This window comes from Brienomyrus brachyistius, chromosome 23 (assembly GCF_023856365.1).
Source record: "Brienomyrus brachyistius isolate T26 chromosome 23, BBRACH_0.4, whole genome shotgun sequence".
Taxonomy (NCBI): Eukaryota; Metazoa; Chordata; class Actinopteri; order Osteoglossiformes; family Mormyridae; genus Brienomyrus; species Brienomyrus brachyistius.
In genome coordinates this window covers 2,906,150-2,933,690 of record NC_064555.1, presented here as the reverse complement: position 1 = coordinate 2,933,690, position 27,541 = coordinate 2,906,150, and the positions used below count along the sequence as shown (strand labels likewise).

The 27,541-nt window shown below is 45.1% G+C and overlaps 2 protein-coding genes across 2 annotated transcripts in view; one reads left to right on the top strand and one right to left on the bottom strand.

Annotated features, from left to right (window-relative positions):
- The window catches only part of itgb8 (integrin, beta 8), a 21,019-nt gene extending 4,875 nt beyond the window's left edge, over positions 1-16,144 (bottom strand). The window contains 12 exon segments of the mRNA XM_048993799.1: positions 42-399; positions 1,586-1,729; positions 2,324-2,350; positions 2,352-2,414; positions 2,517-2,612; positions 3,006-3,164; positions 5,467-5,565; positions 5,567-5,637; positions 7,213-7,455; positions 8,273-8,444; positions 9,147-9,232; positions 9,800-16,144. Coding sequence (XP_048849756.1) covers positions 42-399; positions 1,586-1,729; positions 2,324-2,350; positions 2,352-2,414; positions 2,517-2,612; positions 3,006-3,164; positions 5,467-5,565; positions 5,567-5,637; positions 7,213-7,455; positions 8,273-8,444; positions 9,147-9,232; positions 9,800-9,893 — 1,612 coding nt within the window. The 5' untranslated portion in view covers positions 9,894-16,144.
- Positions 9,227-27,541, top strand: LOC125719221 (metastasis-associated in colon cancer protein 1-like). Its single transcript, XM_048993798.1, has 5 exons — positions 9,227-9,373; positions 21,494-21,598; positions 22,599-24,652; positions 24,783-24,971; positions 26,915-27,541. Exons 1-5 carry the CDS (start codon positions 9,346-9,348, stop codon positions 27,125-27,127), a joined length of 2,589 nt encoding a protein of 862 aa, XP_048849755.1. The 5' UTR covers positions 9,227-9,345; the 3' UTR covers positions 27,128-27,541.

The window sequence follows — 27,541 nt, the reverse complement described above, 5'->3', positions numbered from 1 at the left end:
TGTGTGTGCCTGTGTGTAGGTGTCCGCCGTGCCACACACACCCCCGCAGATCTGCCCCTGCCAGTACGGGCAGGAGAAGTCATCCAGCTCACAGTGTTTCCCATAGATGGTCCCCAGTCTGGACGCCTCGCAGACGCAGCGCCCGCACACACACTCCCCCCGGCCGCTGCACATGGGGCCCGTCCCATCCAGCCTGCAGCCCGCATCCGAGCTCCCCTCGCTGCACTCTGGCCCCTCCAGCTCATCCTGGCAGCCAGGCTGCCCCCCGCAGCTGCAGCGGCAGGTGGGCTGCACCCGGACCATGCTGGACTCGTTGAAGCCCACCGGTCTGATGAAGATAAGGACATCCTCTGGCGCAGGGGGGTAGTCTTTCATGCCGATGGTGATGTTAAAAAACACCTGGGAAAAGAAACAAAACAGATCTCAGCTCTCTCAGATTGTATCCATCCATCCATCCACCCATCCATCCATCCACCTATCCATCCATCTTCCGTAATCATTTACTCGGTGTTGGATCACAGCGAGCTTGGTGTCCATCTCAGGACAGGATGGGAAAACAAGTAAATTGAGGATGCCGTATGCTATGAATGCTGAGTCAGAATGTCATAGGTTCAAATCCCAGTGTTAGCAGAACAAGTCCAACTTTCCCAAAAAAAAAGTCCATCCCAGGCATAAAAGAATCACCTGAATAAAAATAAACATTACAAATGGATACCAACGTAAATCAGTGCAAGACAGTAAAGGACAAAGAGCAGCAGTCGAATTCTCCTACGCTAACGAGCCTTTCGTTATGAGTGAGTGTTACAAGAACAAAACATGTTTGTACCCCCCCAGTTTCCTGTAAATGATGCGAGCTCACAGCCCCCTCGTATCTCAGGCACGTCACGCGCCCAAGGTCGTCTCACAAAAGCACGACGGCGGGCTTGTCCTAGAGCCAGCTCCCCCCCAGCAATCAGGAACAGTCAGGGGCTCAGAGAAATGGACCCAAGTGAGATCCACACCTTCCTGCTCCCTTCTGCCCTTAGTAGTAGTTTCCCGCCAACCCCCCTACACCCGGCGGGCTGGTACCCAAACACCGCCCTCCCCCCCTTGGTATTTCACATACAAACAAACGCAGAAGGACACTCCCTCTGAGTAATCATTGCAATGTAAATGCTGATGGCACACAGCCTGTGTCATGGATGTCGTCCTGCTTTGAGTAACAGGATTATAAACAACAAAACCAGAAGAAATGCGGAAAAATAAATATCGAATGAGCAAAGCTAACATTTTACCAAGGCAAAACTAAATATGGATGGAATAAACAGAGCGATTCCGGATCCTTACTAAGCAGAAAGTCTGTTTACGGAAATTGGAGGGGATCTGGACAGTAAGGACTTGCTGAAGCTGGTTTTGTTTGACCTTAATTCCGTGTGCTTGCAGGGATCGAATCTCACGGCAACGGAAGGAGCACGATCAAGCCTCACGTTGGGGCGCTAATTAGCGGGTGTTAAGGAGATTTACACAGCTTGAGAAAGCTGCTATGGTGAAAAGTGGGAAAAGGGAAAGAAGTCAAACAAGCAAAATGGGGAGGGGGAGGGCGTACCGTCTGATTGGGCTGCACACCGGAGCACTTATGGAGCCCAGAAGGTTTGGAGCCTCTCGGACAAACGGCGGTGACGTTGACCCAGAACTTATGAGCGTGCTGGTCCTGAACCCCAACCTCCACCTCTACGTCCGAGAGAAGCTTCTAGAAGAGTGATAGAGAGAGAGAGATAGAGAGAGAGTGTGAGAGAGGGAGCGAGAGAGAGAGAGAGAGAGAGAGAGAGCCAGGTGGTTGTCACATAGTGTCAAAATGGATGTATTGTGTCCCGGCATAATCGTTTATGTTAAACTGTGGTCTTTCCGGGGAAAACAGGCAACTAAAAATAGTGTCTTTGTGCAGCCCGGACCGCGGCCAAGGCAGTGGGGCCGCCTCGGTAATAATGCATGTCTCTGTTCGGCACTGTAGGTTTTGCAAATTCACATGAGACCACAATGCATTTCTGTGCTTCTGACGAGATTATGCCCCCAGCACATGCCCACATGCCCCCCCACCCCCCCACACTGCTATTTCGGGACAAACGGGTACTTTCCGCCCTCTTGTCCCGCACAGTGCGCTAATGTAAGTAAGACCTTTTCAATCGATTAAAACTTTTGCTCTGGAAGATATTAACCCCTGTTTGCATATTCATGAGGCCCATGGGTGACCTGAGTGACCCCCCCCCCTCCCCATCTGAGGCGAGTTTTGCTTGACCTGAGTGACCCCCCCCCCCTCCCCATCTGAGGCGAGTTTTGCTGCTACCTTATAGGCCTCCAGCACCAGGTCTTTTTAGGTTCGAGGCCTTTGCTTGCAGCTTGCCCACATAGGCACCCGGCAGGAAGGGGGTCAGATCCTGTGAGAGGCGAGAAGGGAATTTGGGGGTCTTTCCACAGGGCCCCCCCCCCACCGAAGTTCTCTTCATGAGTGTCACTGGCGTGTGGGTGATAGATTTTACCTCATACCACCTATACTGCCCATGCTCCACTGCAAATATGGAGTGGATGCTGTTTTCCAGAAGCTTCTCTGCCAGCTGACCAATGGTGGGGTACTCCTGAGGAGAAAGAGCGACAGTGTCAGTCCCCAGACCAGTAGAAAACCCGCTTTGTGCCAGTAGGCAACTGGGATGCCAGAGCTTCTGGAACCAAGGAACAGAGGGGCTGCTATGGTGAGGTGTGACTCTCAACTATGTCCACAGTGTTGGGAGTGTTGGGCTCCGAATGTGGATGAGATACTGCTGACCCTGTTTTGCTGAAGCATCTGGTATTAAAATAACGAGAAACACATCAATAACCCCGAAGAAGCAGTCATTCACTGTCTCGGATTGTTCGTTTCACCCTCAGGCAAACCAATTTCTGCTGTTCTTTCCCAAACATTCCCCTCGGAGCCTGTGTCCTGCGGCCATGTTCTGATCCCCGGGGGGGGGGGGGGGGGGGGGGGCGCTCACCATGTCTGTGCTGCGGGTGTAGCCGCTGGAGTCCAGGTGGCAGTTCCCGTCGTGGGGCACCACGATTCCCGCCAGCTTGCTGTCCAGCGCGAGGTGAGAGGGCTGGTCTGTCATGACCAGCAGGAGGTGCTTGGCCTCAGGCCGCCAGCCGATGTCCCTCTGCCAAGGGGAACGTGGATTTTCACTCATCTCCTTCACAGCAGTCATGCAGAAAAACAAACACGTACAGCTGGCCCCCCGTCAGGAGTGCTGGGGACACTGCACATCCGCCGCCCCCGAGGAGGTGAAAATTATTCCGGAGCACGCTGGCAGACCTTGAACTCGCTTACGGAAAACAGAAACTTCCCACCCGGGATTTCCATTGCCAGTCCCTTGGGGGGGTGTCGCACGACCAGATGACGAACGGCTTTGCATAGGGGAGGTGTGTGTGGCTCTGGAAAAAGCGGTCGCCGGAGGGGAACCTTCCAGAAAAACAGGGACTAAAGGTGAACCACCTAGCGAAAAGTGCACCAGGAAACAGAACTCGAATGTGACATTCATTTCCATGCCCACCCTACCTGCCTCTGGGCCGACTCTCCCCACAAACACCACACGTCTATCACACACGGGACCTTCCCCAGCTCCCCCATGTCACTGCTATCAGTTACGGAACTTCTGTTGAACCCTAACGTCAAATCTCCCTGTCATCCCAGCACTGAGTCTAAACCTTTCCACTTGAGCACTCTTCTGTATCTCAAAATGTCATAACCTTTTTTTCCCCAGACTCACTGGTGATCCTGTTCTGGTCAAACTAAGTTTATAACACTCTAAAGGGTGAGAAGTGCCCTATACATGCAGACTAGCCAACGTACACTATGCCCATTCTTTGCAGAATTTACTAAACATGGTATTCCTGGATTTCATTCCTTCTCACGTTGTGTTATTTCCCCTTTTCTCCTGGCTGTTCAGTGACACTGCTCAGGATGCTCCTTTCCTAGTCCCTTTGATCACCTCTGAGGTGAATCATGGATGAATAACGTAAACGTGGCCCAGAGAGCGGACCGGAATTAAACACAGCGCCATTAAAATCACAGGACCTTTCAGCCTGACTTTTCACGCGTGATTTACGACCAGAAATGCGGTGCCTCAATCAATCCCCAAACCATTTCATTTCTCCAGCCAGGCCCCATGGGAGATGTTAAACTCTCAAAATTCAAAACCGATCCCACATTCTTCTGTTAAAATATGCGTCATTTTTAATTATGTAGGCAGGAGGTTCAGGGGCAGAACAGCGAAAAGGCCCTCGCATACATCTACGGGGCAAAAACGGGACATTTCATCCTACTCTCCTGTCGACTCCCACATTCTCACCCTGAGACATCAGTATGGCCTTGGATGCGAAAATCAAACAAAGTGCAAGGAATTCAGCTTCATTCATAGAAATCTGTTACCTAACAAGATCTGTTTTTCTGCTTTCGGTTCACAGTTTTACCACCCCCCCAGAATCCCTTCACACCTGGGCCTCTGACCCCCCCCTCCCCCCCACCCCCCTGTTCTCCAGGCTTCTTCTTTGGACTCTGATTTATACTGTCAGTCCCCATAGTGATTATTTTCATACTCCAACGCAATTCTGAGTCATAGCGCTTAAATTAATGCATTGGGGGTGGGGGGGTGGATTCCAGAAAATCATTTAAAATTATGACTTGGGATGCAGCAGAGATTCATAAATCTGCCCCATAAAACAACTTGCTAAATTGTCGTATATCGTGGGACAATTAAGCGTACATAAAGATTAATTAGCTAGCTTGAAAGCATGAGTTGTACCAAAAGTATTGAGTAGTGTCCGGTGGGCCCCAAAGGGAGTATTGTCAATGTAATTAAAATTTATCTTATTTTACTTTAATTAGAATATCTAACCTTTAATGCTTACAAGATGAAGCAGATGACCGGCAGGAAGGTGGATGGACTCAAACGTTACAACAATGAACAAGCCATTAGGAAACCTGCAGGCCTGGACGGGAGACGGAACATTCTAACAAAAATTCAGTCTATATAGACGGCAAGAATAGACTTCAGCGATAATCTTCAACTTTACAACTGAAACTTCAGCGACACTAATAATGTTAAAACCTGGTTTAATCCATGCTTCTGAATCCGAGTATCCTATAAAGAGGTAACGATTTCTTGGCTTTATGTAGAAAACAGCATATGGTATATGTGCACAGATATAAATAAATGCTTGTCTACTCAAAAAATATACTTGAACACCTGCCATTTCAAAACCACATTTTCAAAGCGAACATTCTCTTTATTATTGATGTCAGTGCAATTAGCACGTCATTTATAGATGCTGCCCTAGATCAGCTTTCATTAAAGGTCTGGGATGGGTTAATGCAACCTATTAGGCTTTTTTCGTCCCTTTTCAGCTGGCAATCAAAGTAATTTTTCGGAAGCGGATGGCAGCCACACGTACGGGACCCACCTGGCATACGGCGGCCTGCAGCATGGCATCGAAGCCGCCCTCCGGCGTGTCCATGTTTCCTGAGATGTTCTGCTGGTGGGTGATGCGTGTGAACTCCGTTGGTGTTATCCGTCATGGCGAGCATGTGCATGAATCCGTGCGTGGGTCGGCACTGCAGCTTGAAGTCGCTGCGGAGGCAAGGGAGCGGCCATCCGGATTAGTGGGGTCAATCTCGGCCCCAGACATTTACTTCAAATAAAAGTTTAAACAGACACATCAGCTATGTGGCAGAAGCATCACCCGTCTCCACAAACGCTACATGGTTAGGACTCGTGATCAGAAGCTCGTCAGTTCAAATCCCAGCGCATGCAGACTGAGGCTACCACTGGGCCTCTGATCAAGGCCCTTCACCTCCAGTTCCAGGGGAGCTACATTCCGGCTGACCCTGTGCGGTGACCCCCCCCCCCAAGCTTGCTCTCACCTGCAAACAGCTCTGGAAAAAATTAAGAGACCACAGCAAAATTTTCTGTTTCACTTATTTTTCAATTTATGGGTGCGCATCTGTGTAAAATATAAGTTTTTTTGCAAACTGCAGCTTGGCTCTTTCCTGCTTCTCACTGATGACGAGCTTCTTCCTCGCTTTATGGGCCTTCAGTCCTGCTTCTCGAGCCCATTACGAACTGCCCTATCAGTGCACTTCACACCGCTTAATGCTTCCCATTCCTTTTGAAGGTCACTGCCGGATAAGTAGACGGTCATCTGGCATTAGAATGTTGCTTCTGCCCTTCTACGTTTGGCTATTGCCAGCGACTTGCTTAACCTTGATCTTGTTCACTGCTGTCTTAGAAACTCTGAGCCTGGACTGAGCCTGTCGCCATGTGCCACTTCCTGCCAGCAAAACCAGGATTAAAGCTGCATTTAAAAACTGTACAGTGGTCTCTTAATATTTTCCAGAGCTGCATGTGTCTGTGTGTCTCATGGAGATCAAGATGGGATAGATGATTAGGGAAACTCTCCAGAAGGGATGGTAAGTATCACTATTCAGTCCTGTCCATTCTCCATATTTGCTTATCTTGCACAGGGTCACCGTGAGCCCAAAGCCTGTCTTAGGCGGCACAGCAGGGACAGCCTGGGTAAATTACACACACAGCGGGCAATTCACATCAACCAAATAGCTAAGAGCAAGGGGAAATGCAAGCGAAGATCCGAGTGCAAGATCTGGGGATGAAAGCAGTCCACTTCACAGCCATTGGACCACATTTTAAGCCACTGAGCCACTCTGGTCTGCTATCCTCCAAATAGTGAATAGAAAGTGTTCAAAACAAATAGTGAATAAACGTTTATTATGGGCAGCATGGTGGTGCACCGGCTGGGCACCTCACACCTCCAGGACCTGGGTTTAAGTCTCAACCACGGCTCCATGGGTGGAGCTTGCATGCTCTACTTCTGTCATCGTGGGGTTTCCTTTGGGTACTCCCATCTCGACCCCCCCAGGTCCAAAAACAGTAATGGAGCTGCCAAATAATTGTGCATGCGTGAGTGTGTCCTGCAATGGGTTGGTGCCCCACCCTGGGATGCCCCTTCTTCTGTGCCCATAGGCTGTGGACCCCCTGTGACCCTGCGTAGGACATGTGGTTTCAGAAGATGGATGGATGGATGTTTGTTATTTATTAGTGAACCTATTAACAGGCGGCTCTCGCTTTCAGAAAGCCACTTGTGATGTTGAGATGAATGACATCAGATGCACGGATGGAGGACCTACATGCAAGGGTTGCTGAACTTTCGAGGGGTGAACGTTGATGTAGGGCGAGACGGGCTTGTCCACGAAGGAGCCAAAGCCCACCCTGAAGTCGCTGGAATGGTCCCTCATCCTGTGGAACAGCGCGGTGCCCACCGTCTCCAGACTGGCCAGGTTCGCCTGCATGGACGCAGAGACGTCCACCAGGTAGTACATGTCCACAGGGTACAGCTCCAGCTGCTTCACCTCCACCGTGACGCTGACCTCGGCACCTGCGGGGACACGCACGACCCCGGCTCCCATCATGCACCAACACACACTCAGGGGGGTTATGACTAACTACTTCTACGGAAGAAGCAAAAGCAGACTAATGTTAAAAATGCAGCCTAGCTAAAAATGTGGTGCTATAATTACATATAATGTTTGACATTTGTGACCCATCACCACAAAATGAGTGTTATGGGTGTAATTCCACCAGTGAGACTTAAGACTCATTTTGTGGGTGATCGGTCACATTTTTGTATAGTTTGTCTTCAGTAACCAAGTCCATAGGTGACTGTAGACCATAATCTGGGGGGGGGGGGGGTGTCAATCTGCCTGAAAAATTATTTGCAGGAATCCATCTAGTGTCTTTCTCCCATATTCACGTATACATTTCGTGTAATTTTTTTAGTGGAACACCCCACCCCCTCCGCATTCAGCTAATTTAAACATCAAGAAACCTGGGAAATTAATCATGGTGGACCCCAGTACTGGTCCTACCAATGTGGCAGCCTAGACCAGCATCACTGCCGGTGCCCCCTGTCTGACGCAAAGTGAAATTGGCTGGCAAGTCGGTGCCCCTTCAGAAGTTGGCACCCTGGGCTTATGTTACCAAGCGGACTGAGCAGCCCAGGCGAACCACCTTAGGGCCAAATCCTAGAATCGTTCCTTTCAAAGTCCATGCATGTCTTCTGCTGCCAATAGACGTGGTTTTGCTTTCAGCCCTAAAAGATTCCTGTACGTTCCTCAAGGGCACGGAGGTGGTAAGCAAGCAAGACACAACACCAGGCCACTCCCAGGGTCCCAGAAGGTGACAGGCAGGCATACCTGGCCGCAGCTGGACAGTGACATCTCGCGGTGCCACCTGGCTGCCGGGAGGCGTGGCGTTCACCTTGAGCGTGACAGCGGCCTGCTCCACAAACTCGACAGCGCAGCCTTTCTTCTGCAAGTTTAGAAGCGTGTTGCATCGCTGTGCCCTGGGCAGGCCGTCTAAAAAACCCTGAGAGACAGACCCATTTGAGTCTCGAGCCAGATGCTGCTTTTTAAAGAATGTGAAATTAGTTCAGTACCGAACTGAAAACTGCTATATATATATATAAAAAACCCTAAACACTGGCCCAGAGTTTTGGCTGAAGGGATTTTCTGAGAGGGGAACAGACAACCACTTAACAACCACAACAACTTTATAAATAGGGCGCTTCAATTATTTCACATGTGTGTGCATTTGGTATTAATTGCCCTACTCCAGAACGGACCTGTATATGTCACAATCTGGGAAAGTACCTATTCTGGGTTTTCATTTAGATGATTTCTCTGCTTGCTATTCTTGACATACAATGTAGCAACATGTCATTAGCAGAGAGCCCCCAGAAACCGCTTGAGCAAACGGTGTTTTCGTCTCGCTGTCGTCCCCACAGCCGCTAATTTAATACCCCTTTCAGAAAGCCCCCTAATTAGACGCGAAGTCCTGCACTTCAGCGTAATTCACTTTTTTTTGCAAGCCTTTCAGAATGTGTCCGCGTGCAAGTCCGATTAAAGCGACAGAGGGCAAATAGGACATAAAACTAAATTAGGCCCTACATAAAAGATATCGGTAAAACTAAAGGACATAAATTTCCCCATAGTGGAAATGGACTTTCATTACAGCGAGCCCAGTAATCATAATAACGATCCACGTGATAATATCACTGCAGAAACGTACCTGCTGGAAGCACCAAGCGCACTGAGGTCCACGGCTCAGGCACTCATTACAGGATAATACCCCAGGCAAAGAACAAATGTTTTCATCTGGGAAACAGAGCAGGACATGTTATTAATCAGGGCAGCAGGGAGTCTTTCCGCAAGCGAAGGATGATGAAAAGTCAACAGAAAGGGGAATCCTTGGAAATAACACTGGAATAATGTACCAAACACGGACAGGATTCGCCGGTAAATATCGCCGGGAATTTATAGCCTAATACTTAACATCGTTACACAGAACTGCGAATGTGCAGGATAACAAAACCCAAAACACCGGCGATGCACTGTAATAAGGACGGAGACGAAATTTATTTATAAAGTTAGGCTTTCGTGATACATTTTTTACCCTAATTGAAGATGCAAATTGCACATCACTCGTGTGTCATTTCTAACCCAAAAATGGCACGCAGGATGTTCGGGACGTATGGATTATAATAATAGGTCACATCAGTGTGTATGATATAATCAAACGGCAAGTAAATGTTCGCAGCTGCAGTGGATCGCGCAGTACGAGGCGGGCAGCCGACAATAAAATGTTGCGCTGTTAGACATATTACGGAAAGCGGCCGAGAGGATTAAAAACATCGCAGGCTGAAATGACACGGCGTAACTCACCCGAATGCGAGGTTTGTATCGCGACACAGGCTAACACAGCGAGCAGCAGCCGATGCAGAATGAGGTTACAGTATCTGCGCAGCCAGGAAGTCATAGCAGCATCAGGGACGGGAGAAACTCATGCCAGGGAGTTTCGGATGTCACTGCGGGATCTCCGCGGCAAAGAGGGCGACCTGGCCGGCCACTCTCCCACGAAAGGCAGGCGCGACCGCACGGCACCGCATCGTGACCCGTTTCTGCATTTACCTAAAGGGAAAAAAGAAAGAAAGAAGGAAAAAACCTAATCCTGTCCCGCTTTCACAATCCCCAAATCAGATTAACACGGCAATCCGACGAGGTTCGCCTGTTTTCTTTTTTTCCTTTTGTCCAAACATAATAACAGTTCGCGTAGAAAAGTGGAAACTAGAAGCGCCACCGTCTCTCTCCCTCCGCGCCCCGCATTTACGCCAAGCCTGCAGGTGTAGTCCGTCATTGTGCGCCGATCGCAGCACGGATATACATCTACGAGACAGACATCGGAGCCCCAATCCCGCATTGAACAAATGTGCATGTACACATTGTACCTGGTGTTAGTGATTATTTCTGAGACCGGCTTTTGAATTTGAAAGCGGATTCACGCCCGCTTTTATCCCGTACTACTGAATGAGTCAGCGCCATGGCAACGATGCTGCCCACAGGACTGAGTAGGCGGGAAAAAAATTCAGATTATATTAGTTTGCTACTATTTGGTAATCAGAGCCCTTTTTATTCTTGACTCTGTAATTGGGTGACCCCCCATATGTCTACAGCAAACCGGGGGAGGTATTTTACACTTAATGTCACAGCAAAGTGTCAGTAGTTACCTCATTCTTTGGGAATTCCAGTACATTATGGGTATTCTGTCTGGTTCACAGTCACTTTGCAAGGACAGCGTTCATATCTATCACATCTATGTTTCTAACCTTTCCAATAGCAACTGATTTACTTCTGAAACCTGGTGGTATTATGCTGCTTCCTAATACATTTACTAAATGATGTAACGTCTAGGGAGTTCTGACCACTTCCTAATGTGTGACTTTACCCAGTTTCAAGTCAGTATTAATGCATTTAACTTGGAATAGTGTGTGTGATTTGCATGCCGGTATTCCTAGAAAGAGGAATCAGTGTGCCTTAAGAAAACGCACTCCCCTCTAAGAATATGACTCATCTTTCTGATTGGCCGCTTTAAGCCCCACCTACTTCGAAATGCACATGCACTGTGGCTTTCTCAGACTGGGTTTGGTCATCAGTTTGGGAGGTGAGCAGAGTCTTGAGGTTTGGGGGGTGTTGCTTTGCTTCTCCCAAGTCCTGACACAAAGAAATCTGAATGGGTGCCTGCACTGGTGGGGAGGGGGGCTCAAAATGTGCCTCATAGTCCCTTCGGATGCCTTTGCAGACCTGTGGGACATACAATGGACTAAAAGAACGTAAGGCACTGCGACCCGGGTCATGGGGCCCTTTGACGGCCTGTGTTCACTCCCAAGAATACAGTCAATCAAAGCCAGGCGATGTGGGAATTCCCTACAAAGCTTAACCCTAGCAAAGAATGGGCTGATGTGGAACACAAAGGGAGCATTTTGAAGCCCTGAATCATATAAGCATAGTACAATAGAATCAGAATGTTTCAAAAGTAGAGGACAACAGTTTTGGAATCCAATTGTTTTTAACAGTGCAGTTTAATGCAGGCAAAGATCAGTGAACTAAAAGCAACATTTGTTTTAAACTCATTGAAATAAATACACAGCTGTTCATTAGCTGAACAGCTGCAGAACTTGGCAGTGCATTTATGGTCATGAAAGCTAGATGCATAAATTCAGGAGACTGAGAACTGGAATTTCATATTGTTTTTGAATACTGCTTATTTAGATGCAGAGTTTCTGTTGTGCAACATGTGAAATGAATACACATATTGACACTTGCAATTTGGGAAGAGCAATTACCAACCAATTTAAATTCCGTATGATTTTAAAGCCAACTTATCAATTCCTGGATTCCAGAATAAGAGATATTTACCATAGCATGTGGCATTAAGAGACCACTCTACACTATCACTTAAGGTGGTACTTAAAATCTACAAAACACTTAAAGTGGCATTATATCCCGATAGCGTAGAACATAGAACGTCATAGAACATCCTTTTTTAAAATCAATTTTGTATTTCAGCCATAGCAAGCACATGAAGACATGAGTTTATGTGAAGTGCTTAGTACCTTAGCATAGGAAAATGCACTGCACTTAGTGCAAGAAAATGATTGGGCTTAATTTTTGTGATTTATGTGTTAAAATACTTAGTATACAGGCCACATTCTGAGACAGCTGGCAGGGATTCAGCTGCTCTGTGTATTTTACGGACATTCCTGTACCGTGCACTTTCTCTTGTGTGATGACCTTTGCACCCTAAGACCGATGTTCACTCTGAATGCATTCAAGCATCCGCTGCTCTTTAATAGGGGTCTGCGCCCCGACAGTGAGCCCAAGAAAAGAGGAATACAAGGTATAGCTATAAGATTTTATATTATTGAACGATTCACTGCACTATAGAACATCACTCAACAAATAGACAAAATAGTAATATCTGGAAGCTACCCGCAAGTTCAACTGCAAATTAAAATGCCGTTCTTCAGCCTTCTTACGAAATATGATATCAAAGAACCAGATTTTCCATTAGATGGAAACGAATGTCATGCATGAGGGGAAATTACTTTTTGTAACTTTTTCATTATTATTTTTTTTTTTTTAACTCAGGGCTTGCTTGAAAGGTCAGAGTCCTGTTCTTCCGGAAAGAGAAAATACTGAGTCAAAAAGAGAAAATTCAAAGAGACTGTGTGAGCTTCATGCTATGTAGATCAGACGCACTTTTAGTCATTAAATCTTTCCTACAATTCTTCCCCAGGTTTGTACCATTACTTGCATGGCTAAAATTGGCTAAGTTCCCCTTTATAAATGTCATATATTAAACTTGTGATATTGTGAAACCCCCTCAATGTGAAAATCAACAAGAAATACAATCAAAACACCTCATTGCTCACCATGTGTTCATTTGTGTCTAGTTCTAGCCACTGAAGTCTTATTTCCTTAATCGTAACATACAGCTCGGTGCTTTCTGTGTTCAATGATGGCTGGACAAACATAGTATTTTTCATTTTGCTCATGTGGAGAGTAATACATTGCAGTCGAAATTCACTGAGACACAAGGGAACTGAGCTTGTGCCGAACAGCGATGAAGCAGCCGAGGGCAGATGGGTTCGGCAGTTTAACTGGTGTTGACACATGAAATCTCAGCTTCTCGCAGAAGCCCTCCCACACCGCCTCTCTGACACAGTGATGTATTTGCCCCACCGTGTGTAAAAACACCTGGGGCTTGTATCACAAAGCACGATTCCTCACTAAGCCAGATAGCTCGTTGTATTTAAAACGCCCCCGTTTAAATGGACTTTACCTTCATTCACTTATATTTAGCTCAGACCACCTTAAATCCGACAAGTTATCCGGTTAAGTAACAAATCTGGCTTTGTGATACAGGCAGTTGAGCACACAGATTCCTCGCAAACTTCCTCTTTAAAGGGACACCCCAGCTGCAAGCGATTATTCCCACTCCTGCTGACATGCGTTAGCGTGACTAAGCTACAAAATCAGTTATCAAATCAATCAATTCCAGTTCCTCAGACAAAAGCATGCGAGACTTAAAAAAATGAAAGTAGAAAGTAAATTAGCAATCAAAATTGAAAATTAGCAATCAAAATTGCCATTACCCGTTTCCACGAAGACAAGAGCCGCAAGGTAATGCAGACATTTGCAACCAAAAAAGCTGCTCTGCCAAATCATTCATGGGTCTTGCACACATCAGTCAACAACACTGCAAATTCTGAGATTTAGATGCAATTTTGGCCTATAAAAACATGACCTACACACTTTCTTTCTCTCAGTCAAATCATTTTGCCATCAGCACGAACGTGTGCAGACAGGTTGACGGTTCCTGTTTACACACCACCATATAGAAGATATCAGATGATTTAGATTTTTCTTTTTTGATAAATTATGACTATTGCATCTGTAAGAATGTACCAGGGGTTTTTCCTAACATCTTTTCTAGGTACCTAAAAGTACCAAAGCCATGGATTTTTGAGTACGAGTCAGACAAGTGACTCTCCATATAATCATGGTTATGAATTCCTCTCCAGTCTGATCCAGTGGTAAATACCAAGCTTTGCAGGCACAAAGGAGTCTTTCACGCCGATGTTCTTCTTTCCGACACTTTGAATTTTTAATCTTATGAAGATAATTAATTGTTATCTAATAGCAGTAAAGCAGTTTTTGAAACTACCCTCCAGATCATCTGTTTAACTGCAGGACATGTGCACTGCATCCTGTCATGTCAGATATTTTTCAACCCCCCTGTCCATGTCCATGAGCCTCCTGGATGTTTATCTGACACCCCCTCTTTTCACATTTACTTTGATATTGACTCCGGTACGTACTTACGATATTTTTGTGAAGTGTTGCTGTCCTCGCCCACTCCTCACTCCCAAGTCTTACGCAAACATTGTGGTAAAAAGTTAGCATGCCTAATCTACAAAATCTGTTATTAACAGATTTCCACTGACACTAGTAAGCATAACTAACTCAATTAACTGGTCAATACCAGTTCCGCAGGTACAAGTATGCGTGGCTAATCCAGTCTAGCAACACCCAGTAATCTAAAAACCAGATAAATGTTCTCAGTTTAGCGAGCTATAACGAGAGTAACATGAAAACCACCAATGAAGTGTAGTTTACACATTAAAATGTAACCTGGTTATATATACATACACACACGTATATGTAGGTGTGTATTTGTAACACGAGTTTTCAGACTTTTATTTTGAAACTGGTGCTTTTATTTTGAATGTGGAGCATGGGGGGGGGGGGTGGAGAAAAACTGGGGACCCTTTTTAAGTTTTCATTATAGTCTTGTTTGATGTGACTTAGATGCTTAGATGTAGGTTGGATAATAAGGTTCCTGTTAAATTGGCATGTAGTCCTGTTTAATTTGGTTACTGTAGATTCGCTTCAGAAAAAGAATAATAATAGTGGATTGCAAGATGATAACACAACACCCCCCCCCCCCCATATAAAGGATTACATGTATCTTAGTGCTTATGATGTAGGCCTAGAGGAAATTTTTGTTTTTAAAAATACATACATTACAAATAGGCAGCATTACAGACTGAATTTTAAATAAACACCTGCTTCTTAAAACATACAAAAAAGGCTGTAGTTGTTTGTATTAATTAGCATTATGTAATGTCCCTTTATGCCAGAACCATCCTGGTAACGAATATACAAGACAACGACTTCCTGAATTCCTTGCGCAAAACTCTACCACACTGCATCTGCAGAGACACGGGGCTTCGCCGTCCCGAGCCAGGGCCTTCGTTTCAGGAACATTTCCAGATGCGACTTCCACTTTAATCAACTCAATCCGCAAGATAATCATGAAGCGTAACGGGGGATGACACGTCATAAGCAAAGATGGCCACAGGGTCAGGAAACGCATGAATGGACTTCCAGAAATCTGTGGGGATTTAAGTTAAAACAAATAAATGAAGAAGTTAAATGACGGTGCAAATTTACCACGGGGGAGCGTTCACATGGTAAATCCCTGTGGCAGCGTCATTCGTACAGGAGGGCGGTTAGCCGAAATGACAGCCCCGCGCAGCCGTGCTCGTTACGTCACCAGCTCTGCGCCCACAAACCAGCCCTTGTTCTTCACCCCTACATCCCTTCAAAGACAAATCTGCAGCGCTGACCGCTTCACATGTTTGCCTGCTTTGGGTGAACCGCCCTCCCCCCCTTGTGAGGTATTTGCAGCCCCACTCGCGAAAACACCCAGAACATCAACAATGATATGATACAGTTTTCAGTTTGAAGATGGTCACTGAGTAATATGACTCCTACTTAGTTTCTTGTACTTGTACAATATTGCTTTTCATTACATTGTAGTTAAACTCTATTACTTGTAATAAAATACCCCATTTATATATAAGTCATGACAAGGCGCTTTGGGTGGAATAGAAAGTTTGACTGTTGTGTAATAAATTATTTAGAAGTAAAATCTCTATCACATGAATACTTGTCGTATTCCCAAAGAATTTCCGCAATAATCCAGTAATATTCCTAAAGAATTGGGTAAATCTTTAAGCCCTCTGAACGCCCGGGTTTGGTAAACTTTTAACCAAAAACTCTTAAATAAAATAAACTGCTTTTTTTTTTTATCCAGGATCAGAATGCAGTTCATAATTTACGAACTGTTCAAAAGATACATTTGGTTTCCTCTACTGCAACAGAGAGCAGGGAGGCGCCTTACTGATTTAATGTACCTAAGAAGCAGGAAGGTTTCAGTTTCTATTACAAATGAATCCACAAGGACACAGAGAGAGGTTATTCATGCAGGTGTATCCCCTGGACCGCAAAAGCTTATCTGATTCACGTGGGGGGGTCTTTTAAGGAGTCAATGATGGCATCCATATAACCATATATGTAGAAACATGGAATTTACTTCCACTCCATGACATTTGGATGTGAAGTGGTATTTATCAACTGCCAAGCACTGCCCTCCAATGGTCAATCAAGCCCTGATCGGCAGGACATCCACAAGCCTAAGATACTCACTTGTCAAGTAATAGCACACATGCATGAGTTAAACACTTCAAAATTAAACACGTGGAAAGACCAAAAGTGTTTTCAGATTAAAACAATGTGAGAAATCAGTTATTCTAAGTGTGTTGGCTCATTGCCCTTCCAAGCCACAGCTGTCTGTGGGCGTGTGGATTTAGGACGTTCTCTTCGGGTTCCTTAATTTCTTTCCAGAAAAGGTTGTATCAACGGAAACGACTTTTATTTTATTTTTTTTGCAGAACGATCAGCTATTCTCCTGTGTGAGCAGCGAGCCTTGATGCAAGTCTCTGATGGCTCGATGTTGTATAAGCAAATTCTCTGCGCTCAGATGATTTTTTTAAAATCACATTCAAAGAACAGCGTCATGCAGTCCAGCTGTGGAGTTTTAGGGAATTTCCTCGAACAGGGAGCAGGGCTACAAAAAAAACAAAAGCTATCAGAGGACGCCATGAAACTCTCTTGAAAGTCCTCAGCCGAAACGCAAAAAAAAAGTTTAGCCCATCGATGCTGGTAACTGTTGTCCCAGCGCACTGTTACATAATATCCCAAACAATGGGAGGCCTTTATTGGTGGCCTGGTTTCCGTGACATGTTTCATTCCAAAGTCCAGTGTTTGGGAAGGTGAAAGAAAGTGTTGATGCGACATCCGACGCAAATGGATGCTGACGGAAACAGTTGTGTAGAAGCATTATTGTTACTGCGACGCTGACGGTGGTGCTAAGTGTCATTCATTTGAAATGTAACATACACAGGTGAATGAGAGGAAATTCGTACATTGACGCTGCTTCTTTAAACCGTGCGTGTTTCTCTTATACCTTAAGTTTCACTTTCACTATTAAAGCTCATCGTAAATGATTAACGAGTGATGAATGTCATTAAAGCCACTACATGTCCTAAAATTGGGTTTCATTAATGACCACGCTTCAGAGGGCATACAATTCGTATGCAGGAGTATCATTTCGGGTACGGATGAAACCATGTTTTTAAACAATTTTAAACAAAGGTCATACGTTAAAAAAATAGTTTTACAATATTAAGTACGTACAAACTCTAAACCGCTAAAATCTTCACTCATTCAGGTGAACACGTAAATATAGCACGGCATCATGGGTATTGTAGTCCTGTGCGCTGTGTTGTATTATCATTCATAACGCACATTTTCCAACGATAGAACTATTGTTCCCAGAGAGCTAGCTATACAACGTAAGCAAAGCTGGAATTAGATTATTCTTCTCTAAGGTGTATAATATATGGAACTGCTTAGTAATTATAACTAAATTAGCAGGTCTTTTATATGTCAGCAATAAGTGCTTAATTGAATGCGCTTATAAATCACGTAGTTCATAGAATTTATGTAGAATCCATATAGAATTTATTGATTACAATTTCTTGAAATCCAGTCTGAGATGGTGAGTTTGATTCCTCTTTGAAATGTTCATGTAAGAATTTGTTTACTTAAGATGTGTATTTTTCTTCATAATTTGCCGAAATGCTATATCGCCTGAGCTGATGTATCCCTCTGGGTAATGCTGTATATGTATGTGTAAAATGAAATGCTCTGTATAACTAAATAGTATAAATGTATTATGAAATTTATGAACAGTAGACTAACTTCATAAATTATAAAATGGTTTATGAAATATGATGGAGTTTACGACAACGACAAGGCATAAAACCACGTTCCTTATTTGAGTTCATTGCATTTTTTTCCACACTTGCAAAATGTCAAAAATAGATTATATGTATTCTGAAATTTAATTTCACTAATAATTTTTCCACATTAATGCGAACGCCGTTTTGTGTTCTCCACTCGCCCACTCATTCCTACGAAGCCACGTGGAGAAGTAATTTGGGTTGTACCTGAGAGCCGTTTTACCAACTTTACCAATCTTTCGCGTAATGAATATGTAGCGTCATTTTGTAATGTAAAAAAAAAAACATCCGAGTGGTATTGTTACGCGTAACTAACTATATATTACTAATGTGATATATTATAAGCGTTTTCATTGCCAGAGTTATTTCCCTCAATTTCTTGACCACAGCTTTCTTTATATAAATCAATTAATCTTTTTAGCACTGCTTGCGTATATATAACCAATACGGGCTAGTTGTTAGATTATTTACAGTATAGCGCGATTGTTATTCCATCTGTCATATATGTTACAAACGGTTTGAATTTAATCAGAGCCTTACCATCAGCAAGGGTCAGACCTCGATAATGTTTCGATGGGGCCGCTTATGCCGAGCTCGGCCTTGCTTGTAGATGTAATGGAAATAAAGGGATAGAAACCGTAATATCTTTATTTATCAAACCTGGATCATGTCACTACATATGCTGTAACTGTCTATGCTGGTTATTAATTGATCAGGCCGCTGCTTTATGAATTATGAGCCTGGCAATACTTACCTTGGCATTTCTGAAATCATTTGACCACCTGTGTAATGGTACGGTGCTAAATTATGATCGACATCATTGTCAAAAATGTATTGGTTACTTAGTAGTTCATAGTCAGCAGTTACAGGGGGTAACTAAAATTTTAAAGTTTTTTTGTGTGTTGAGGTGTCACGTCACTTGTAATGTACACACTCATCCCTGTACTAACAACTACTCTGTAACTGCTTCCTTGCAGCTGGTTGCTGCATCTAGATTATAATTTCTCAACAGTCTAAATCTAATCTCATTATTTAGGAGAAAACCAGACTGAGAAGAATAACACAAGAAGTCGTCTTATATGCTTTGTTTTCTAAATTTCAGATGTTCCTGTAAACAACAAGCTCAGGGTAAGAAAGAAGGTCACTCTTTGGTGTTTAGTCTTAGCATTTGCAATACATGCTGATCTTTCCTGACGATTAATCCCATAGTTTATAAGCCCCGTGAGCAGCTATTGCTCTCTGAAAGCTAGATTCTTACAATCAGCACAGCTGATGAACATTGATGGTAAACCAATGAAAATTTCTTTTGCACCAGTAAGTGGTCAGTGAAGGCATTACATCAGTATGGTTAACAACCTCCTTATTTTGTAAATAAAATGTATATATGGAAAAAAGAGAGAGGGTAGAGTTTTGGTTCTAGTCAGGTCATTTATCAGACCTGCTCTTTGGGGTAATACTTCGTATTCAGCAGATATATTTTATATCAGTCTGTCTGTAACACCTTACAAAAGACATTACTTTTTTCTTAGAGAACCTTTCTGTTCAGGAATGTGGCCAGAGGAAAATGTATAAATTGGTGTGTAGCGAAAATACCTTGGCCGTCCCACAATGAATCCATATAATCTCATGGGCTGTTCTTGTTCCTATTTTAAAATATTATTAATCATTGGAGTTATACCATGACAAACCTGTAACGATGCATATACACACACACACACACACACACACACACTCACACACACACACAAACACACACACACACACTCACACACACACACACACACACACACACACACACACAATCAATGTAGAGTCACCATTTCACCTGTTTTGTATCATGGGAGGGAACTTGAAAATCCATATAAACGTTTGATAAATTGGCAAAGTGGGTAAAAAAAATATCTAAAAATATCAATAACGAAAGGTTTCAATACCCCTGCCCAACCCTGACCAATATAAGCAGCTGATCAATAGACTGATGGATGAATGGATATATCAGTGTAAAGGTCAGGCTAACTCCTCTACATTTCTACAAACAAAACCTACTGACATGAATGCATGTCCAGACTGAACAACACCGCAAAGCGGAAACAAAAACACGACACAATTATGTATTTAAAAAACAAGTAACACATTTAAAAAAAAAATGCCGAGAATAAAAATAAATGTCTAAAAACATCCAGGAAGCAAATAAACAAAATCTATTAAAGTAAACGATGTAACCGGAAAGCAGGAGTGTTAGCTGAAAACACATTATTGCAAGTGCACATTTACTCACCTTGAAATGTCTTAATGTTAAAATATTGCGATTAAACGTCGCTGCTACACATGAAATGCATCGTTTGAAATGTGCCTTGTCTACTTTTACTTGCATGACTGGTACTTATTTTACACGCAGCTGTATTCAGCAGTAATGGCAGTTCAGTCCACAGGGACAGAAGCACCGTAACGAATGGTTTGTTTGTTTGCAGGAGGGCAGACCTTGTTATTTGGCTGCTCTGAGTGGAAGGGCCCTAAATATGGCACTTTCTCAGTCCTGTGGGAGGACAGCAGTACACCGATCCAATGTGGTTTCTCTTTGCAAACGACCGTTGTTCCGTGATGATTCAATCTGCATGGGGGGTCCTCTTTGCAGTACTGTACCCTGCTCTCAGATATGACTTCAAGTGCCCTTTAATTCTTTTTCATTTGACTCACCTGTAGGTTTCTGTGTGGGTGTGATTTCCACAGGCCAAGTTTACTTGCTACTTATTTCTGCCTCAATTCTTAGTAGTAGAGCATGGACTCTGACGCCGATGCGACCAAAGCTTGAAAGCCTGACGTTATCATCTGTGTAATCTGTGCGTGCGGTGGTTTGCCATTTCTGTTCTCAAGACCAGGTCGTTGTGTCTGGCACAACTGGGTAATTATTGGCAAAGGCTGCTTGGTTACATTCCCCCCTCCCACATTGTCTGTTGTGGAACGTTTTTGACTAAAGATGAAAGTAGGTTACAGAGCTTGACAGAACACAGTGGCCTATTCAGCAGACGTCTCAGCTCTTTATGTGAAGAAACATATCAAATTCTTCCTGTATAATAACATGTTTTGTAAATATTTGTATTAATGCACCATATTCTGTGGGTCATGTCATCCCATCCCATCCCTATCCTGTGTCCTGAGGCTATAGACTCAGCCCCAGCCTGTACTGCCTAAGTGGTTGTAGTAAATGAATCACAAGGTTGGAGAAAAAAGCTAGACAAGGATTTCAGCCAATATAGACATTGCTAGTTTCAACCCAGTTTGCCTGTGAAATCATAGCTGCTCTTGACTTCAGATACGTCTGATAGGCTCCTCACAGCTGTGTTTGATGCTTGACGCTTGTTTCCAGGTCTGACAGGGATGGCGACCGGAAGTCTTGCCCGGAGCAGATCCGAGGGATCCCTGATTGACGTCGAGGAGGGCAGGTCTCGGAGAAAAAGCAATATCAGCACTGGTAGTTCGATCCATCCATTTATATATTATTTAGCAGATGCTTTTGTCCAAAGGAACATACAAGTGAGGATCAGATAGTCCATGGAAGTTCAGATTCTTGCTCAAGATCCCAAAGGTGAAACCTCTCTGCCAAACACTGACACGAGACCCAAACAGCAAAGTCACACATCTGCCCACAAATAGGACTCAACCGGGATTTGATCTCAGAACCTCTCACACAAAATAAGACTTATACCAACAACATAGAGTAACAAGCCCTATCACATCAGCCAGTCTTCGTCCTTAGTCTACAACGCAGGGAATTCCCCAGACAGGATGCCAGTCCATCACAGGGCACACCCACCCAATCAAAGACGGTGGGTAACTTGGAGACATCCATCCACCAAAATGCATGTTTGTTAATTGAACAGAATAGCTTTAAGAAACCCACAGAATCAAGGAACGACTGTGCAAACCTCACATGGACCAGGATCTGAAGCCAGACCTGTTTATTAAATTTTCCCATTCGATGTATATGCAACTGATTATTTTTTTGATAGCTAAATCTAGGTATTTTTCTAACTAAATTAACTTACCAGCCTATATGTAGGGTGTCGTGCCAGTGTGTCTGTGGTCTTCAATTTAGATAAACTGTGAGATAACTGTTCTTTCCATCTCTTTGATGATTTGAAATGATACTTCCTCTGCTCACCCACGCATTGTAAAAAGGTGTATATATGAACCAGCCACAGACACGTAGACACTTTCCCTTTGCAGAATGTGGAAATCTCTCTGTTCCTAATGGGTCAGCAGAATGTGTTTTAATGGGACACTGATTTACACCTGTATCACCAGCCTATGTAATTTACAGTTCAATTAATTCATTCAATAAAGCAATTAAGATCTGAGGTTTAGAAAAATCCAGGAGATCCAGCCTGTTAGGGTCTCTTATGGTAGATTTTATTGTAGAGCTTCCTGCATTCTCTGCAATGTTGGGTAAAATATCCATTTTCATTTCACAGGGATTTACAGTCTGACTCAGGAGGCAAATCAATCTGATTGGCCAACCCTACGCAATGACATCCGGCGGACAAGCTCCCAATCAACAAACCCATTCTGGAGGGAGGTGTCTTGTTCGAACCCATTTTTGAATGATATGAGGCATGCTGGTGTACAAGGAAGCAGTCCGCCAATCATCTTGCCCACTCGGAAAGAAGACGTCTTGGCTGCATCCCGTGATCATGATGACGATATCTTCAGCACATCTTCTAATGACACCAGTCTCAGCTTTCGTTGGGGTTCCATGTTGGGGATTGCAAAGGGATGCTCACCTAGGTTGTGGAGCAAGTCTTTTCACATGCCAGGTACCTTTCCAAGGAAGGAATACCACAACGAGAAGGCAAGTTGGAGCAACTCCTATAGTCGGTTCCTTAATCCGGATTTTGAATTGTTGAAGAACGACATGGACGCCTACAAAATGGCATGGCTGAGCCACAGACAGTTGACAAGGTCATGCTTGGATCTCGGCACGATGAGGCGAAGTCCCGGCTGGGCCCAGACTCAAGCCACCGACACTCAGATCATCTGCAGGTTCAGCCACGCAGGTGGATCCGTGTATCTGCCTGAATCCGACATCAGCGCCCACATCCCGGAAAGTCATGTCAGTCCTGGCGAGCTTCAGGAGGTTGCACTGAAAGCCATTTTTGATCCACCACCAGGACTTAACGGTGACCTCTCGACCGCTGTAACTCCTCTCCTGGAGGTGAGCCTCAGTAACGTTGGTGCGAAGGGAGGCATTTCACTGGAGATGAAGGTATCTGGTGAGGTCAAGTGTGACCCCATCAGTCAGGTCATGGCGGAGTTTGTGTGCTTGGTCAGCACACACAAAGAAGGCCCTTTTCAGAAGATAAGAAGCTTCTACTTGTACAGGAACACCTTACAGGTGAAGCTTACTGAATTGAAGCCGCGACTGTATCTGATTGCAGCCATACAGGCTGCTGCGGTCCAGCCTCCAGCTACATCTGTGTGGGACTTTATTGAGAGAACCCTCACTATTGGCATTTATGGACCCAAGCACATACATCCGTCCTTCAAGATCGTCTGTGTGGTTTCCTGCCAGTGTCAAACTCCTCTGAAGCTTCCATTTTCCAACATCAAGCAGAGCAATGCAAGCATGCCACCCCTAGTGCTACAGCTCTGGGGAAAGCACCAGTTCAACCCAAAGGGTCTAAAGGATCTGCTGATCATACCGGCGGTCATGAATTCGAGGTTCGAGGTGGTATCTACAGAGAGGGTCAAGAGGGTGAACCAGACTCATTTGAGTTTGGGCCAAGTGGTTCGCTTTCCATTCTCAGTATCCAAGTCTGGCTCCGGGCAGATGGTGCCCTTCAAGGTGAGCATCTATGTGAAAGATCCGGCTGGCCTCCCATTGGCTGAATTCCATGTGACGTCGCCAAAGGTTGCTCCCCGAAAGTGGGGGAAGCACCAGGAGAGCATGAAGCCTCCCATTATCTTGGAGGAAGCCACGCCGCAGCTCTGTGCATTCCGGAATGAGCCGGTGACGCCGCCACACTACGGTGTGGCCCTCAAGTCGGTCATCAGGCAGCCACGGGTGGAGTATCTTCTAGACTACTTCAAGGGCGACACCATGGCTATCCTCTGTGGCGAGACAGTGAGGTCGGTGGGCCTGCTGAAGGTGAAGGAGTGGTACATAGGCCTCCTCCGTGGGCGGGTCGGCCTGGTACACTGCAAGAATGTCAAAATCATCACCAGGGAGCAGGTGATCGACTTTTCCGGGGCAGAGGTCACCACTCAGATGCTCCTGGACAATGTGGCTGCACCGTTCCGGAAGCTGACTTACATGTACTCAGCTGTGCAGTCACTGGTTATGGAGTGCGCACCCAGCTGGAGGGCCTTGGGCATCGCCCTGGGGTACTCAAGCCGAAGCCTGGAAGATATGGTCCAGGGGCGTGGGGCCAAATCTGAGACGGAAAGGATGACCTGCGTCCTGGACAGGCTGAAGGAGGACTGCCACGAAGAGACGATTGGGAAGAAGTTTCTTCACGAGCTGGCTGTTGTAAGGGCAGAAATGTTCTTATGTTCAGATTCTCTGTCCCAAGACGAATGGCGACAAACGAAAGCCAACAAGAGGCAAACGCTCTTCTGTGTATATCTGCAGGTCTGAAATATTCGTTTGCTTCCCCCAGGGCCTTTTGAAAGTCGGCTGCTGCGGTGTGGTGTCCCGGCTCGCCCATAACGCGGTGATACTGTCGACGGCGGTGCAGCTGGGAGGGAGATGGAGGGAGCTGGAGGTACATTTGGCCAAGCTGTCCGGCACTCAGCTCTCCGTCTACGAGACCCCCCAATGGAGCAAGAGAAGAGGAGTCGGCTGTCAGGTGTGCTTGCTCACGGCACATCTGACGTGTTGAGCTTAAACAGAGAAGCAATAAGCTTATACCACACAAAGGCTGCCTACTTGTCTGTACTGGAGGGTACAGTACAGCAGGGTTGGGCATGGCAAATGAAAACAGTGACACTATAGGCTTACGCTAAAGTGCTAACCCATACATTTTTAATGCAATTCTCTTGACAAGCCACGTTTTCTTTCCTTTCACTTACGTTAAATCATAAAGACTACATTGCGAAACATGGTATGAGAATAGTGCCGTTCTTCTTTCAGACAGTGTACAGGGATAGAAAGTGGAGCGTTGGTAGATTTTTAATTACTGCCTGCTCTGCTTCAGGCCGAGGAAGCTGGGGACAGTAACAGATATAGCTTGTGCTGGCAATGAAGACGGGCATTAAAGTGAGATCGCGCTAAGCTGCTGTGCAAGCGGATCGCTGGGCCTTTGCTGTGTCAGAGAGCCGCGGCGACGAGTATCGCTCCCTCTGCCAGGCCGCCATAAAATTTGATTTTGCACTCGGTGGAAAAAAATGCTGCGGGAATTGAACAGTATCTACAATTTTAGTGTTAAAATCTAGCAGGCCGTACTAAAAATACAGTATGTAATATAATAAGATATTCCAGAAGGTTCTAATTTGTCAGGAGCATATTTTAATCATATTTAATAGTCCATTTTTAGACATTTATTTTTAAATTTTATTTTTCATGCCCTTATCCAGGTACTTATCCCAGACAGCACAGAGCAGGAACATCCTGTACTCGGTGTCTTTTAATTAGTGTTTTTTTATTTGTAAAACTGGGATAAAATTACTAACAATATAAAGACACAGACGAGTCTCAAAATAGATATGTAATACATAGAGACTCTTTAAAATATATACATTTAAAATAAGATTCAAAGAATCCACCCCAGACATTTGAGTAGCAAGTCTAGTACTTAAACAATTTTTTAGTGTAGTAGATGTTTGTATTCAATTTTCACATAGATTTCTCCCCACACAAGGCAGGCAGATATTTACAGAAGCTATGTGATACCTTTAATGGTGGGGTATACTCTAGGAATTGAACTCTCGACCCGCCGGTTAACAAGTCAAGGCTTTATCCACAATACCACCAAACATCCTGGATCCAGGCCTCCTCCTACACATCGCCGGTTCCCCTCGACGACACAATGATTGTGTATCGTGTGCAGTTTAGCTGCTGTTGAAGGCTAGTCCACTGGTGCCAAAACCAACAGCCTTGTGCAAATTAAGAATCGACACGAGAGGCCCCCGCAGGAAGTGCTGTCCTTTTTAATTTGCGGTGTGACCGGCTGCAAGAAGCGTTAAGCGAAACAGGACTAAGGAGCATATCAGCTGCGCCGGCTGATCCCAGGTCAGCACGCGGCAGAAAGGGACCTTCCGGCGACTCTCTTGCCCGCAGCAATGCCAGTGTAATGCAAGCAGAATTTAAATGCAGTGCTCCAGTTGCATGGCAGTGGGACGCGAGGCCTGGCAGTAAGGCTTTTGTCTGGCCGCATCAAGTAGTCGGCATGTGCTTTTACAAAGTCCCGCGTGTTCCTGCTGCTTTCTTTAAGCTCTTCTCTTGGCTCATTTGTCTTTCGGCTGACGCCAGATCTATTCAGAAAGCTTTTGAAACTGAGTCGGCCCAGGATGGGTGGTCGCCAGATAGTTATATGAGCAATTGGGGTGATTTAGTTTCATTGAATCAAACAAAGGGTTTATTCAAACCGACCGAAACTGCATGGTAATTGTAGAGTCTCTATTATGGAGGAAGTATAGGTGACGTCATTGACTGGGCGTAGCGGCAGTCACTCTCGCCAGGTTCTTGTCGTTCTTATTTCGTCAACCTTCACGCTTCTGAGGTCGATGACACGTTAGCCATTGGTCACCTCCCACCTGCTTGTCTATGCTCCTCCTCTTCCTGGTAACCAAGGCGACGTGGAAGCCCGCCTACGACTTCCTGTATCCATGGGGCCGGTGCCAAGGTGACCGCCAGAGGGAGAAGATCCAGGACTTGCAGCTGGCCTTGGACAGGATGAGGAGCCCCATCACGCGCGAGTGGAGGGAGGTCACCGGCGCCCTCATCTGCATGAGCTGCGCGGGCCTGCTTCACGCCTCGGCCTTCTCCGAGACGTCCGTCCTGTAGAGCGAGCGCGGGTTCGGGTCTTCTCCCGGGGGTCTGCCCACTCCGTGCCAAAGCCGGCACAAACGGAGTACCTTCATGCGTCCGATGAGCCAAATCCGCTCCTACTAAGCACCTTATCTTAATGACATTCTATGGTAACAAATGCGTATTTTAAAAGAATAAAAATATTGTGTAGCGTAGCGCTGTGCTTGTTTTTTGCCAAGTGTGTTGAGCGACATGGTTGGTTGGATGTTCTGCTCGGTGATGATTGCAGAGTGTAAGGACGTTCAGGGTGACCTCACCCACCCCAGGAAGGATCCCAACAAATGCAAACACTGTGTTAGCCTGTATATATAGTCATATACATCATCATAATTGAAAGAGACCCTACAGAGAGTCTAACCTTTCCTCTATGGTATGTTGCTTTGGATGAAA